Here is a 12114-nt window from a genome sequence, read left to right as displayed (position 1 = left end):
TATTCTGGAATAATTTGAGTAGAATTAATGACAAGTCTTCTCTGAATGTCTGGTAGAACTCGCCAGTGAAGCCATGTGGACCTGGACTTCTTTTGGTTGGGAGTTTTTTGATCACCTGATCAATTTCTTCTATTGTTATGGGTCTGTTCAAGTCTTGTACTTCACTCTGTTTGAGTTTAGGTAGGTCATGTTTTTCTAAAAATGTATCCATCTCTTCTAAGTTTTCAAATTTGTTGGCGTACAACTCTTCATAGTGTTCTGTTATCCTTTTGATTTCCTTTGGTTCGGTTGTGACAGTGCCCATTTGGTTTCTAACGCATGTTATTGTGTCTTCTCCCTCTTTTCTTTTGTTAGGTTTGCCAGTGGTTTGTCAATTTTATTAATCCTTTCAAAGAACCAGCTTCTTGTTCTGTTCATACTTTCTATATCGTTTATTTCTGCTCTGATCTTTATTAATATTATTATTTTTGTCTTGGTGACTGTAGGTTCCCTCTGTTGGTTTGTTTGCTGGAGATGCTGTGTTAATGCATTAATTTTGATTCTTCTTTTTGGATGTGTGCATTTTTCGCAATAAACTGTCCTCTCAGCACCACTTTCGCCATGTCCCAAAGATTTTGGTTTTGTATTTTCATTCTCATTTGTTTCTAGGAACTTTCTGAATTTATGTTTAATATCTTCTAGTATCAAGTCGCTCTTCAGCAGGTTGTAATTCAGTCTCCATGTATTACACTTTATTACCTTGGTCTTCTTACTGTTGGTTTCTAATTTTATGGCATTGTAGTCTTAGAAGATACTTTGTAGTATTTTTGATGTTTGTAAATTTATGGAGGTTTGCTTTGTGATCTAACAAATGGTCAATTCTGGAGAATGTTCCATGTGCACTAGAAAAGAATGTGTATTGTGTTGTTGGGTTGAATGCTCTATACACGTCTATGAGGTCAAGTTGGCTGATTGTGCTGTTTAGTTTCTCTGTAGCTTTGTCGAGTTTCTTTCTGGTTGTTCTGTCCCTTTTTAAAAGTGGTGTGTTAAAATCCCCCACTGTAATTGTAGATTTATCTATTTCTTTCTTCATTTCTAATAGGGTTGGCTTTATATATCTTGGTGCTCTTTCATTTGGGGCGTAGATGTTAACTATTGTTATGTCATCTTGCTCAACTGACCCTTCAATCATGAGATAGTGTCCTTCTGTATCCCTTATGCTGGTTTTTGCCTTACAGTTTATTTTATCAGGGATTAGTATTGCTACCTCTGTTTGTTTTTTATTGCTGTTAGCTTGGTATATTTTTTCCCATCCTTTATCTTTTAATCTGTTTTTGTCTTTGTGTATAAGGTGTGTCTCTTGCAGGCAGCACATTGAAGGATCTTGTTTTCTTATACAGTCAGCCACTCTCTGTCTCTTCACTGGTGCATTTAATCCATTGACATTCAGAGTACTTATTGATAGGTATGGATTAACTGCTATCATTATGTTAATTTTTATGGTGCTGTTTGTTCCTTTTTCTGCATGCCTGCTTGTGCTGCATTCATGTTTTCTGTGCTATTTCTTGTTGGTTTCGTCTTAGTTTTAATGCTTCCTTATTCTGCTTGGATTTTCATTTTTCATGGTAAATTGTAAAGTATTAATTATCTTTGGGGTTACTCTATAGTCTATTAAGTTTTCTCTGCATTTAATACAGTCTATTATATTCTGCCATCTACTCGACCTTCACACCACCTGGATCTCTGTTCCTATATTTTTCCACTCTGACAATTTTAATGTTTTGATCTTTGGTTGGCCTCACAGGTCCTCTGAATTCATTGCTGTAATTTTGTTCTGTTCTGAATTCTGTCGATTGAGTTCTAGGTGGTGTTGCCAAGTCTGTCAATCTCTGGTTGTTGTCTGTTCTTGCTGGTTTTCATTCCAAATAACACCCTTTAAGATGTTTTGAAGTGCTGGATTGGCTTTGACAAAATCTCTTAGCTTCTGTTTATCCTGGAATGTTTTGATTACACCATTGTATTTGACTGACAGTTTTGCTGGACAGACAATTCTGGGTTGGCAGTTTTTTTCTTTAAGGGTTTTATATATGTCTCCCCATTGCCTTCTTGCCTGCATGGTTTCTGCTGAGAAGTCAGAGCTTAACCTGATTTGCTTGACTTTGTAGGTAACACTTCTCTTTTCCCCGGTTGTTTTTAGGATTCTGTCCTTATCTTTGATTTTGGAGAGCCTGATTATGATATGTCTAGGTGATTTTCTTTTGAGGTCTATCCTTCCTAGGGTTCGTTCAGCTTCTTGAATGTTTATCTTCTCATCCTTCAAGATGTTAGGAAAATTTTCTCCCAGAACCTCTTCAACTATCGCTTCTGTGATTCTTCCTGTTCTGGAATGCCAATAATGCTTAAGTTATTCCTCTTCATGTTATTCAGCATGAATCTTAGACTCCCTTCAGATTTTTTATTCCTTTTTTTCTGCTTGCTCTTCTATCTTAGCAGTATTGAGAGATTTGTCTTCCAGCTGTGGTTCTGGCTTCTATCTCTTCCATTCTACTCCTTTGCCCTTTCAGTGTATTGTTCATTTCTGATATTTTATTATTAATCATCTTGACTTCTTTTTGCAGGTTTTGGATTGTTTCCAATGCCATATCTATCTTGTTAGATTGCTCCTGTAGCACTTTCCTGATTTCTTCCTCATTTTCCTCCATCCCTTTTTGAAGCATTTGAATTTATTTCCATATCATTCTACTGAATTCCTTCTCAGGCAGATCCAGAGCCTGCTCTTCTACTGGAAAGTCTGTGTCTGCTTCCATCTCATTTGTCTGTTACTCTTTTCTGGTTTTGGACATGTGTTGAGATCTTTAATTGTGTTTTCTTGGACATTTTCCGCAGTCATGTGGGTTTTTAATGCTTAAATGGATGTATGTTGCTTTGTTGTTACGTTTGTTGAGCATCTCCTGGTGGAAATGATCTGGAGATAGGCTTCCCTTTTTACGTGTAATGCCTAGCAGCTGATTTTGGCTCTTGTATGCTTGTAGCTTGGCTATATGGGCACGGTTGCTGTCTCTTTTTGGGTAAGTTAGGGGGAGAAAGCTTCAACCCCTGGGAGAAGAGTGAGGTCAAAAGGACCAAAGACAGAAACAATGTAAAAGTTGAGACAGAAACCACCAATCAAACACAAAAATAAAATTGTGATTGACACTGTCCACTAGCCTTTGCTATGCAGGTAGGGATAAAGGTAATCTTTGAGGCTGGGTCCCAGAGTCAAGCTATCATAAGAAGTAGCCTGTGGATTTCCTCTCTGTGCCATTGGAAGACTGTGGGTGCAATGCTGGACCCTTTTGGGGGTGTGCTCCCACCTACCAGAAGGCGTCTGAGTTGGGCAGTGAAAGCGCAATAGGAGTGAAGAGGAAAGACATGTGAAAAATAAAAAATGAAAGATGGAAAATCGGTCACAGCTCTCCCTCTAGATGCAAAGCTCCACGGTTTCTAGTGCTGGGTCACTGCCTCTGCTTGGCTATGATCCCACCCTTGAGATGACCTTTGAAATTTTCTGTTCAGCTCTTGTACATCCTCGTTTCTTCCATTTGCTTTAGCATCTCTACACTGGACAGCAATTTTCAGTGTCTCTTCTGATCACTGCAATGCACAAGCCACCATAGTATGACAAACTGACAGACAAGTGGCGGTATACTATATGAAGACTCCTCATACATATATACCAGCCCACGTATTTTTTTGGTTATTTTTGCTTTTGTCTCAGAATGATATATGCCATACAACCCGTTTTTCTTGTATACTTTCTAGTGACATTACTTAGCTTTTTCAAACTATGTATACTTCACCCTCATTTGGTGTCAACTTTCATGTGTCATCAAAAATAACAAGCAGCATAGTGGTTACGAATTGGGCTGCAAACCACAGGTCAGCAGTTCGAAACTACCAGCTGTTCCGCAGGAGAAAGATGATGCGTTCTGCTCCCGTAAAGATTTACAGCTTCGGAAATCCTGTACAGGGTCACTATGAGTCGGAACCGACTCCACGGCACACAGCCACCCACCACCACAACCTAGAAAGGGGTGCACAGTAGCGCCATACGATAAGCACAATACTGTGAACTGACTACAAGGTCCACAGTTCAAGCCTGCCAGCTGCTCCACGGGAGAAAGATGAGGCTGTCTGCACCCTCAAACGTTTAAAGCCTTGGAAACACTACATAGGTCGCTGTGAGTCAAAACTGACCTGACAGCACTTAACAACTATCTAGAATTATATAGAAAAGTGAATTGCCCTCTCTTCTCCCATCCCTGGTATCTACTAATAAAAATCAGTTTCTACATATTTACTTGTTCATGTAATTTCATAAAAGACCATATAAATATTTAGGGTTCTTTTTGTGATTGACTTATTTTGTTCAATGTAATGCCCGCCAAAGGTTCATCCTTGTTCCATTATTTTGTTGTTGTAGTGCTGTCGAGTCAGTTCCGACCCATAGCAACCCTGCATAGGATTTCCGAGGAGTGACTGGTGAGCTTGAACTGCCGACTTTGCAGTCTAGTGCATTAACCCACACTTATTTTCCTTTATCACTGAATAGCATTACATTGTGTCTGTGTACTAAATTTTACTTATCTATTCGTCCTAAGATGATAAACATTTAGGTTGTTTCCATCTTTTTGTCATTGTGCTATGATCAACATAGGTGTTCATATATCTGTTTATGGCACTACTACTAGATCCCTGGAGTCCTGGTGTGGTGCCATGGGTTAATGTGCTGGACTGCAAGGTCGGTCTGAACCTCAAGGTTGGCAGTTCAAGCTCACCAGCTGCTCCTTGAAAATCCTATACAGATCATTATGAGTTGGAACTGACCTGACAGCACTTAACATTAATAACATGGCAGCTTTATCTCTAGATATTTGAGAAACTGCCAGGCTGTGTTTTCACAAAGGGCTTTACCAGTTTGTATTTTTATCAATAATGAACAAGACTTTCAATTTCTCCATATCATCTCTAACACTTGTTATTTTCTGTGTGTGTGGTTTTTTGTGTGTGTTGTTCTTTTAAATCTTGGTCATTCCAGCGGAAGATGAATAGTAACTCATTATGGCATTGATTTCTGTTTCCCTGATGGATAATGGCATTGAGCATCTTTCTCATCATTTCGTGTGTCAATGGCATTTGAATATCCTCTTTGGGGTTGTTCTCTGCCCAGTTTTTGGTTGGTTTCTTGATTTTTTGTTAAATTATAGGTTTTACATACATTAGATTTTTACCAGTTATCTTACTCCCCTCTCCCCTACACCAAATTTCCCAGTCTACAGGTTTGGCTGCTTTTTATAATTATCATTTTTAAAACTTTTTATTGTAAATTGAGTGAAGATACAGAGCAGATGATACGTTTGACATTCAGCAAATTGTATACTTAGCTTCACTACATGGTTGCAATCCCCTCCAAGTATCAACAGTTAACATTATTTACCTCTATTCACACTTATAGCTACTGCATTCCTCCCCATGTCTCCCGATCTACTAACATCCCTCTTGTGTATTGCCTGCCCTGTCATCCATATTAACACATTTACCCTCTAGCCCATGAAAAATTTTCCATCCCCCACCCCTTAGCCATCACAGAAAGTTTCTTTTATCAAGAAAACTTTAACTTTTTACAACATTGGTCTCATAATAATGTTTGTCCTTTTGTTATTGACTGATTTCACTCAGCATAATGTCCTCCAGTTTCAACCATGTTGTAAGGTGTTTCATAGATGATTCTTCACTGTTTTGTAGTATTCCACTCTGTGTGTATATGTATATATGTATCCAAAGTTTGTTTAACCATTCTTATGTTGATGGGCATTTAGGCTGAGTCTGAACTGACTCAATGGCACTTGACAACAACAAGGAGAAGGGTAATAAAAAAATAAAATTATATTAAAATGATTATCAACTGAGACAGGAGTGGTACTGGAGAGTGTGACGGTATCATTATTGAGGGGAAGGTGAATGTTGAGCATCAGTAATAGCAACAAGGGAGGTGGGTGATGAAACCTGACGTTAGATTTACAGCTGACTGCGGCATTTAGGGAGGATGGACATACTGAGTAACATGCAAATCTACAGATTTACCATAATAGTTTTCCTCAAGATTAGGTTATATTTGCTTAACTGTTAGAGACAATTATTAGGGAAAGGTTGCAGTTGAATTTTAAGTGAGCTAAAATTTCCTTTCACCATTAGAAGCTAAATAAATCTTTTATTTTAAAGAGGAAAGTATGTATATTGCTTTGCTATATTAATGATCAATATAGTTTATAAAGTAATGATTTTTAAACAAACTATTGTAGAAGAAACAAATCATGAAAAGGCTTTCTCAAAAGAAAACATTCTACTGAGGAAAACAGGGTAAATATACTAGTCACACTAACAAAAATGAATAATTACTTGGAGGCTAAGGGGATGGCCCAGGATATTTAAGACGTGCTTGTTATGATAGATGAATAGAGAGAAAAGGTCCTTTTGGAAAAAGTTGGAAGTAGACTGGCAATTCATTTCATGTGACTGCCCTGTGTCAAGGACTGTGGCTGTCACTGGCTGTGTCCAACATATGCTAAATAATTTTAAAAAAGGGAGAGAAAAGAAATAAACGTCACCTCCCTACTATCTTGCTCCTAATTGTTGTTGTTGTTACGTGCAGTCGAGTCGGTTGCTCCTAATAAGCCTCAGATAAAGTCATTCAGCACATAACCAAGAGCTAATAATATACATGCTTACCTGGATATGGCACTCTGCCCTTCGTTACTAGTTCTGTCTGCAGAATTCCAAATGACCATACATCAGACTTTATTGTAAATCGACCATACAATGCAGCCTCAGGAGCTGTCCATTTGATTGGAAATTTTGCACCTAAAACAATATTGAAAATCATGTTTACGTAAATGACTTAAAAACAAAACAAAAAATTCTCCTAAAATCTATTTATGCAAATATAGGATGTGTGTGTCAGTGTCAAATTCTTCAAAAGTAGAAGTCACATGAGGAAACCTTCTTTAATTTTAACGTTGTTTTTGTTAAGTGCTGTTGAGTCGGTTGCAACTCATAGCGACCCTGTATAGGGTTTCCAAAGAGCAGCTGGTGAGCTTGAACTGCCAACCTTGCAGTTCAAACGGCTTTGCAGTCTGGTGCATTAACCCACAGCACCACACTAGCTAGTATTAAAATAAAATAAATCATATTTCTTTCTGACAAGATGTTGTTATGGTTAAGTACTGTAGAGTTGGTTCTGCCTCATAGTGACCCTATGCACAACAAAAGGAAACACTGCTGGCCCTGCACCATCCTCACCTAGTCAATGTTATAATAAAAGAGAGGTGGTGGTGAGGACAGAAAATCATTCAAGGAAAAGAGGGAGAGGCTATTGTAAGCAGCAGCCAAATATGGACCTGTAACTTTTTTAAAGTATAGTCTGGCAGCTATGTGCTGGTTGATGACGGGATTATTAAATTGAGCTCCAATGTCTACTGGTTTTTTACTATCTTCTTTTCTTTATTTTTATTCTTCTGAAAAATTACATTTTATTATTACTTTTAAAATTTAATTTGTGTTAATCTACCCAATTAGTTAGTGTATACTTCTACGTGCAAGGCATTATGCTGATCATTAAACAATGCCTACATGAAGTTTTTAATACACTTACAATGGAAATAATATTATAGGCATCGTACATATACACATATTTGTTGTTGTTAAGTGCTAGCAAGTTGGTTCTGACCCATAGCAACCATGTATAAGGTTTCCGAGGAGCGGCTGGTGAGTTTGAATCACTAACATTGTAGTTCAAACAACCTTGCAGTCCAGCATATTAACCCACAGTGCCACACCAGGATTCCCTACACATGTATAGATAACTTCAAATATGCAAGTACTTTAAAGTGGAGATCATTAGATGTTTACACAAACAGAAGATTAATTTTCACTGGCGTAATGTTTCATTAGAAAAAAGGTTTTTCATTAGGGGGAAGTAAAAAAAAAAAAAAAGGCAGTTAATTCAAGCCTTAAAGAGTAGTTAGAATTTTTATTGGTGAAGATCATAGAAAAACAGGAAGCCATTCCAGCTGGAGGAAATTACACAAAGGTGCAGAGGTTGAAAAGAAATAAGTGTCTGTCTAAGGTAGGGCTTTCTCAACCCTGGCACTACTTGACAATCTGGGTCAGAGAATTCTTTGTTCTATGGGTTATTCTGAATATTTCACACTATCCTTGGCATACACCCACTAGGTGCTAGTAGCAGTCTCCAAGTTATGATGACCCAAAAGATCTCCAGATATTGTTAAAAGGCTCCTAGAAGGTAATACTGCCCTTGGTTGAGAAAGTAGTTTATGTACCAATGTAATCAGTGACAAAAAGCCACCAGTCTACTACAAAAATAAGAAAAAGGATCAGTGTTAATTCATGACGCAAAATTATTAGTATTTTTGTTGTTAAGTGCCATTGAGTCGTTTCTGACTCATAGTGACCCTGTATAGGACTTCCCAGGAGCAGTTGGTGAGCTTGAATTGCCAGCTTTGTAGTTCAAACTGACCTTGCAGTCCAGTGCATTAACCCACAGCGTCACACCAGGACTCCTATTAGTATTTAGGTATGTCCTTTTAGCTAAGGTCCATCCTACTTGTGTGGTGTAAAATATTAGTTTTCTTCTTTGAAATAATGACAATGGAAGACAGCTGCCTTTCTTCGGGTGGTAGTGGTATGTCTACTAAATGAACCGACACTAACCTTCGCATCGGTCTTACTATATTGCACTGAAATTACTTGTTTACAAATCCGTCAGGGAGCTCTTGTATAACAGAAACCATGCCTTCTCATAACTTCACTAAGACCTAGCAACTGCAGGGATACAAATGGTTATTAAAGGTAAGGTACGACTACAGTAGAAAACGCTAAAAGCTAAGGCAGCTCTTTTGTAGGCATGGAGGGTAACTGAGGGTTTCAAGCAGGATGGACAACTCATGTGGTGAATTACATTGGACCTTATTGATTCTCTGCTTGTTAAAGTTACCGTTTTTCTTCAAAGCCCTACTTTAGAACTATTACCTCTGTGAAGCATTTTTGCTTCTTTTTGCTTTCTCAAAGTACTTTTGATCTACTCTTGAGACATCAATCACACAATGCTTTAAAATGATCTTTATTGTTATCTACAGATACATCTACCTTGCCTATTAAAATGTAAGCTCTTTTGGGGGCAGGTACTCTGTTAACTCACCTCTGTAGTCTTCTCGTTCTAGCAACTTAGCATATATCAACTTTAAATAGTAATTGTAGCTAATACTTGCTGATGATCTCCTATGTGCCAGGAAGGTACTGTTAGGCTCTTTATATTCATTATTGACTTAAAGTTTTACAACAATCTTCAAAAATAGATATTATTTAGACTTTATAGGTGAGGAGACTGAGGCTGAGTCAGAAAGGTTAGATAATCTGGTTGAGATCTCTTGGCTAATAATAGATGGATTGGAATTCAAAAGTCCATCCATACTCTTTCCATATGTAATGCCACCTCTCAGAAATTCTGTTAAATGTGCACTGAATAGGTGTTTACAGACAGACCAAACGGAAGAACCAACCTGTGTTAATTTCTACAAGGCCCCTTCATTCTTCACAGTACCAATGTTTTTATTTTCCACAATTATAACAAAATAATAAAAACATACAAATCTGGACTAGAAATGATTTCTTGTCTTTATAAAATTGTAAGCATTTCCTAATATGTTAACTTTAAACACACCTTTTCTGGTTCTTAGTGTAGTAAATCTGGGTAATCTGGGTGGTTCATTATGAGAAGAATTTTAGAATGTCTGTTTGTTGGCTCTGGTAGTGTAGTGGTTACAAATCAGGCTGCTAACCAAGGTCAGCAGTTTGAAACTACCAGCTTTTCCACAGGATAAAGATGAGGCTTTCTGCTCCTGTAAAGATTTACAACCTCAGAAACCCTACTCAGGGTCACTATGAGTTGGAACCGACTTCACAGCATACCACCACCACCACCACCATTTACTGGAATGCCAAGTGAAGTATAAGGAGGAGTGCAAGGACTTGCTAAACTTATGATGCAAATTCTTCCTTGGCGGGGAATAACTATTAAAAAGTCATGGTATTATTTACTGTATATAATTTTATGAATGAAATCATTGTTTTATGAGTCTTCTGTGGGAACCCAGAACTCTTCTTAGTCTATAAAACCCTGTATGTACACAACAGTGTAAAGAAGAAAACCCACAGAACATTAGGCTATAAGCATTTACTACAAAGTTAACTTTACCTTGTCTTGCAGTATATTCATTGTCTTCAATTAACCTTGCTAAGCCAAAATCTGCTATTTTGCACACAAGATTTTCCCCTACAAGAATATTTGCAGCCCGGAGATCTCTGTGAATATAATTCATTCTTTCAATATATGCCATACCATCTGCAATCTTGAAAAGAAAAAAAACAAAAACAAATAGGGAGAAGATAATTTTGGTTAATAGGAAGTCAGATTTTTGAAAAATCCTCTACGTTGAAAGGAGATAATGGAAACAATAGTAAGCACTGTAATTAAGAATAAAACAAACAAAAAAACAGGCTAAAGAGCAAATTCAGATTTCCAAAACTAAACGGCTAAGATTTTCATCCTGTCAGCACATCCAGTCACCATTAGAGGCATCATGATCAAGTGTCTTCAGTCAGTAGTTACAAAACAAGCCAAACAGTTACTTCGTGCCTCTGGTCACAACTCTATGAACGTCCATGATGGTGGCAGTGTGCCGTGGAGTCATTTCCGACTTAGCAACCTTGCATAGGATTTCTGAGGCTGTAAATATTTATGGAAGCAGAAAGCCTCATTTTTCTTCCACAGACCACCCAGTGGACTCAAACTGTTGACCCCGTGGTTGGCAGACCAACGTGTAACCCACTACGCTACCAGAACTCTTTATCAAGGTCCATATTAGGCAATAATCTGATCTAAGAGTGTCCTACTGATAAAGATATTAATCATAATTGTTGTTATTGTTATTAAGTGCCAGTTTAAGTGTCCTCCAACTGGTTCTGACTCACAGTAACCCTGTATAGGGTTTACAAGGCTTTAAATTTTTGCAGGAACAGAAAGCCTCATCTTTCTGCTGTGGAGTGGCTTGAACCACTGACTTTGTGGGTCACAGTCCAGTTCTTACCCTACAGACCCACTGTGCTCCCAATCATAGTGGTGGTGGTTGTATGCTGGTTCCCACTCAGGACAACCCAGTATAGGGTTTCTGAGGCTGCAAATCTTTACAAGAGTAGAAAGCCTCATCTTTTTCCTGCAGAACAGCTGGTAGTTTTGAACTGCTGATCTTGAGATTAGCAGTCCAACTCGTACCCACTATGCTACCAGAGCTCCTTAGTCATAGAGTAGAGGTCAGGAAACTAGAGCTTGCTGGCCAAATCTGGCCTATAGTCTGTTTTAATATGGCAAAGGAACTGAAAGTCATTTTCACATTTTTAAAGAAAAGAAAAATAAAGAAGACAGGAGCAAAAGAGAATAATGAAGTAAGAAGAAAGAAAGGAGGATGAAGGTAAGAAAATAATTATTATTAATAATATAAAACAAAACTATTTATGATCACAAAGCCTAAGTATTTGTTTATCTGGCCATTTACAAAATGGAGTGCCAACCCCTACACCACATGGTGCATAAGAATCTAGAACTCAGGAGCAGAGATCAGGCCTAGCTACATACAGTTTCTCAGCACAGTTTCTTTAAACTAGCAGATTCTGTGAATATTTGGATACCCACCAACAGATAAGCATTTGACAGGTAAGTCAAAAAGTATTGCAATGAAATCACAGAAAACTTTATATTAAACAAAAATATTAAAATATGACATATCCTCTGTCTAGGACTATATACTTCTTGGTGTTTCCGTCTCTCTATTCCTTCCCTGATGAATTCTGCATTCCACAATTTATATGTTACAACAATAGTTTTGACATCCTTGAACTACTCAAATTATGTTCCTTTCAACTGAATTTGGGTGATAAAATAGAAGTCCAAAGGAACAAAACTAGGGCTGTAGGGTGGATGAGGTAAAGTTTCCAAATGAAATTATCCCTTGCAACCTCAAA

The 12114-nt window shown here is 37.7% G+C and overlaps 1 protein-coding gene across 1 annotated transcript in view; it reads right to left on the bottom strand.

Moving 5' to 3' along the window:
* YES1 (v-yes-1 Yamaguchi sarcoma viral oncogene homolog 1) overlaps nucleotides 1–12114 on the bottom strand; it is a 68733-nt gene that overhangs the window by 17740 nt on the left and 38879 nt on the right. The window contains exons 9-10 of the mRNA XM_006867279.1: nucleotides 10292–10445; nucleotides 6748–6879 (exon numbers count right to left, since the gene is read on the bottom strand). Coding sequence (XP_006867341.1) covers nucleotides 6748–6879; nucleotides 10292–10445 — 286 coding nt within the window. The remainder of the gene's footprint in view (nucleotides 1–6747; nucleotides 6880–10291; nucleotides 10446–12114) is intronic.

Source organism: Chrysochloris asiatica, unplaced genomic scaffold (genome assembly GCF_000296735.1).
Source record: "Chrysochloris asiatica unplaced genomic scaffold, ChrAsi1.0 scaffold00103, whole genome shotgun sequence".
In the NCBI taxonomy this organism is placed as follows: domain Eukaryota; kingdom Metazoa; phylum Chordata; class Mammalia; order Afrosoricida; family Chrysochloridae; genus Chrysochloris; species Chrysochloris asiatica.
Note: the sequence above shows the minus strand (reverse complement) of the source record. Positions and strands in the feature narration are given on the sequence as shown.